We start from the raw sequence: 4,065 nt of genomic DNA, 5'->3' as shown, positions 1-4,065 counted from the left end.
GGGCATGTGGGGCTGCCCCAGTGGCACACGGGGTGACCTGCTGCCCTCTCGCCAGCACCTGGGACTTGTGTACAAACCCAGGGTTGGAAAAGAAGGCACTGGTGCTGGAAGATGGCAGCAGAAACCCTGGCAAGGCCCGACCATGACACACAAAGGAAAAACCCGCTCACAGTGCTGGGGAAAAACCATACCCACATCCTCCCTGCTGGCATTGCCCAAAAAATATTATGAACCAAGGCAAAGCAGGGAAGCACAGCAGTCCAAGCCCATTCTCACCTGCACACCAAACCAGCTGGTGCACAGGTCCTGGCTCCCCCTCTCTGCTACCCCCACCCACAGGGGATTTTGTCAGGCTGGCTGCCCTAGCCCCAGCCCCAGTCCTGGGAGAATCCCTGCTGCCACACCCTGGTTGGGCCCTGAGATGTTGGGCCAGGAGATGCCGGGACCGGGAGCCTACTCCTGGGTGGGCTCACCTGCAAACTGAGTGTAGGCTGTGTCCTGCAGGTAGGTGCCACAGCCGAAGTCAATTAACTTTGCCTGCCCGGTGTCCAGGTCAACCAGGATGTTCTCCGGTTTTATGTCTCTGTGCAGGACCCCGCAGCTGGTGCAGTGCTGCACGGCCTCCAGCACCTGCCGGAAAAGCTCCCGCGCCTCTTCCTCGGTCAGGAACCTCCGTGCTCGAATGAAATGCCGAAGGTCCTGACACCGCTCTGGGCGCTCCAGTACCATCACGATGGTGTTGGGGAGCTCAAACCAATCCAGCAGCTGCACCACACCGGAGAAGCCTGTGGACACCTTGTCCAGCAGCACTATCTCCAGTGGTGCGCTGGTGCCGTCGGGCTGCGGGAGGAGCACGGTGCCGTCAGTGGGGCTGAGCCCGTGCCAGGGCTCGGGGAGCCCTCAGCCAGCCCGGGATGCTCTGTGCCCTCAGCTGGCCCCACGCCCGCTCTCCCTCCAGGTGTCCTGGTGGCTCCCACCCTGCCGGGCCCCGGCTCATCCCCGCCCGGCACGCCCCGGCTTCTGCCGCTGGCCCCGCTCACTCACCAGCTCGCCCCAGTGCCGGACGCGGTTCCGTGGCACCTTTTTGATGGCCACCTGCAAGCCAAAGGGAGCAGCGGATTCAGCTCGCCGCCTACCGTGTCCAGCCCCATCCTCCTCCGCCGACCCCTTCTCCTCCTCCGCCCTCTCCTCCTCCTCCGCCCGCCGCTGGCCCCTCTGCTCACCGGGGCGCCATCCGAGAGCCGAGTGGCCGAGAAAACCCTGCCGAAGCCGCCGCGCCCCAGCAGCGAGCCGATCCTGTAGCGCTGCTGCAGGGCCTCCTGCGCCTTCCCTGGGGAAGAGACGCGGCCGTCAGCGCTCGGCCCGGGGCCAGGAACGGCCCCCGAGCGCTCCCCGACCTCCCCGGGCCGAGCATCCGCAGGCGTCCGCTCCTTGGAACGCGACAGCGGCGGCTCGGGGCCAGCGGCCGCGCTGCCGAGCGGCGGAGCTCGGGCCGGGGAAGCCGCAGCGGAGGCGGCGGCAACGGCTGCACCGCCTGTGTCCTCCGCGGGCCCCGGGAGGAGCCGGGACCAGGGCCGGGACCAGGGCCAGGGCCGGGGCAGGGCTCGGAGCAGGCGGAGCCAAAGGGCGGCGATACCGCCCCAGCCCCAGGCACTGAGGCCCGCCCAGAAGCGCCAGCGCCAGCTCGGCCAGAGCCGGGCGGAGGCGAGAGCGAGGCGGGACGCCCGGGGCAGGCGCCGGGGCCGGGGCCGGGGCCAGGGGCGGGCCGGGGGCATGTCCCGGGCGGGCAAGGGGAGAGGGAAACTGGGAGAGGAGGGGAACAGAGAGAAAAGGAGATCGGGAATGGGTGAGGGACCGCGGGAGAGAGGGTGGAACAGTGGGAGAGGGAGAGGAGAAGATAAAGAGGGGCAATAATTTCGCTTTCTCTGTTTTTCTGTTTGCGCTGCTGCCGCCGCCGCTGCTGCTGCTGCTGCCGCTGCTGCCGCTGCAACTGAAGCACCGGGGCCGTTTGTCCCCGGGGCCGTTTGTCCGTTGCCCGCTCGGCCCCGCGCCGAGCCCCGCGCTCCCCGGGCAGCCCCTGAGCCTGGCCAAACACGGGAACTTTGCCGTGTTGAGCCAAGAGCCAGAGTCTTGATTCCTGCACAGGGGCACAGCAATGCCCTTGGCTGCTGCTGTGCCTTGTCCCTGCTGAGCGTCAGACACTGTCTGAGCACATTCCCTGAATGCAGAATTTGTACCTGACCCAAGCACTGCACTAGTGTCTCCAGCATTGCTTTCCAAGAAAAACAGGGGAAGGAAAACTGGGTGTCGCTCATGGTATTTTACAATGTCTAAAACTTGCCAAGTCTCAGATCTTAGAGGTGAGATCCATTTGGAATGAATGGGATGGAGAAACAGTGCAAGATGGAAAAGGGAAACATAAAAATAAATAGAGAAAAATAAAGAAAAACATACTGGTCGTTTCTTTTGGTTTTATTTTCATTTCTTAAAAAAGCTGTTTCAATTTTCCCAGAATCTTCTCCACAGTCCTGTCTGTTCTTTCCAAAAACCTGTCCTGGAGAACAAGGTGCAGCTCCTGTCTCAAGATGTGCCCCCAGCTGCAGCTTCTCTTGGCTTCCCACACTGTGCATGCAGCACAACTCTTGCAGCAAAGCAGGACAAATTATCTGAAGAACTTGACAACTTGTTCTTGCTTTTCCTTGTGGACAGGGGAGTTGTGCCATTGGTACGGTTTTCATTGTTACTCTTCTACCCAAAGAAAACATGATGAGCTGCCAGGAATTGTTAGGGAATACAAGCCTGGCTGAATGTGGAGAAAGAATCTCCAGAGCCTGCAGCCAGCAGTGGAGAGCTCATCATTCCAACAGCCCCATGGACACCTTGAAAGTGATCTGGAACATGAAAATGGGCTGACAGAGGGAGTTTGTTTGTGTGTTCAGTGTAGATGATTCTACATCTCTTGCACTGGTACAAATCAAGAGCACAATCAGTTGTTGATAAGCACTAGAACATGATAAGCTGGACCACTGAGTAGATGAAAGAAGGCCAAAAGGATAAATGCAGGGAATGACTTGGTGAACTTTGTCTGTTAAGAAGGGTCATTTTTTCCTAATAATTCCCAATTCATTCCCTTTGCCTTTGTTCTTTTTGGCAAGCCTGTTTGCATGGCAGATTGCCCAGGAAATGAGAACCTGGAGCTTGTGGAAGTGCCTGAAAGGTGCCCTGTTCCTCTGCAGGGACACTCAGGCTGAAACAGGAGCCTGAGGCCTCTCTTGGGAAGCCTCCTCGGAGCTGGAATTTGTGCCATGCCAGGAGAGGAGGAGGGGGAGGAGGATGGGAGCTGTGTGTGAGGAGCAGGAGGTTTGGGCCGCAGGACATTCCGTCTGTGCCGCTGCCCCGCAATGGGCGGCCGTGCCCGGGGCTCTGGGCCTGCCCCGCGTGCGCTGAGCTCCCGACACTGCGGGAGCTGCCCGGGCTGGGCTCAGGTTCCCACTGGGACTGGGCAGCAGGCTGGGCTCCAGCTGGGATCAGCAGCAGCTGGAAATACCTCTGGGCATCTCCACTTGCTGCTGCTGCTCGGAAAAAATAATTAAGTGACAAGTTCTGTTTTTTCTTTCTCCTGGTGGATTTTTTCATTTTATTTGCCACTCCAGAGGCAATTTCTGTGATGGCCTCTGTCACTTGATTCTATTTCAGCAGCAGCAGCAACAGGGCTGTGTTTGAGCACTGCAAATGTCAGCTGTGTGGCTTTCATTCCCCTCGACTTAGTGCTCAGGGACTTGAGAGCATTTCAAGATCTGCTACTCATGATGTCTGAGACAAAAAATCCTGAGTTACTGATCACTAAAGCACAGTGGGTAGCACTGATTGAAAGAGGCAATTGCAGTTTTATGGATAAAATTCAGGTGGCAAGCAGAAGTGGGACAAAAGCAGACGAGATCTACAATGTGCAAGGCCAAGGCACCAACATCCTCCTGCTGTCACCTCAGGGTGAGTAAAACAGAGCTGAAAACAGCGCTGGAACCCGATCCTTTCTTCCTCTGAGGGCTGGCTCAGGGCAGCAGA

The 4,065-nt window shown here is 58.9% G+C and overlaps 1 protein-coding gene across 1 annotated transcript; it reads right to left on the bottom strand.

The window, feature by feature from the left end:
• Window positions 1–445: 445 nt before the first annotated feature.
• On the bottom strand, window positions 446–2,433 carry LOC147645434 (uncharacterized). Its single transcript, XM_086874624.1, has 3 exons — window positions 1,224–2,433; window positions 1,045–1,095; window positions 446–840 (listed from the first exon to the last, which is right to left on the bottom strand). Exons 1-3 carry the CDS (start codon window positions 2,313–2,315, stop codon window positions 454–456), a joined length of 1,530 nt encoding a protein of 509 aa, XP_086730750.1. The 5' UTR covers window positions 2,316–2,433; the 3' UTR covers window positions 446–453.
• Between the last annotated feature and the right edge of the window lie 1,632 nt (window positions 2,434–4,065).

Source organism: Cyanistes caeruleus, unplaced genomic scaffold (genome assembly GCF_971803275.1).
Source record: "Cyanistes caeruleus unplaced genomic scaffold, bCyaCae1.hap1.1 HAP1_SCAFFOLD_330, whole genome shotgun sequence".
Taxonomy (NCBI): Eukaryota; Metazoa; Chordata; class Aves; order Passeriformes; family Paridae; genus Cyanistes; species Cyanistes caeruleus.
The sequence above is the reverse complement of the archived record's forward strand: the minus strand, read 5'-3'. Positions and strand labels throughout refer to the sequence as shown.

Excerpts from the sequence above, each read along its gene's own strand:
- LOC147645434 (XM_086874624.1), bottom strand. The coding sequence starts at position 2,315 with ATGAGCGACACCCAGTTTTCCTTCCCCTGTTTTTCTTGGAAAGCAATG. Across the intron at positions 1,096-1,223 it reads GGCTCTCGGATGGCGCCCCG|GTGGCCATCAAAAAGGTGCC; the intron begins GTGAGCAGAGGG and ends TTTGGCTTGCAG. Across the intron at positions 841-1,044 it reads TCCGGCACTGGGGCGAGCTG|CCCGACGGCACCAGCGCACC; the intron begins GTGAGTGAGCGG and ends CTCCTCCCGCAG.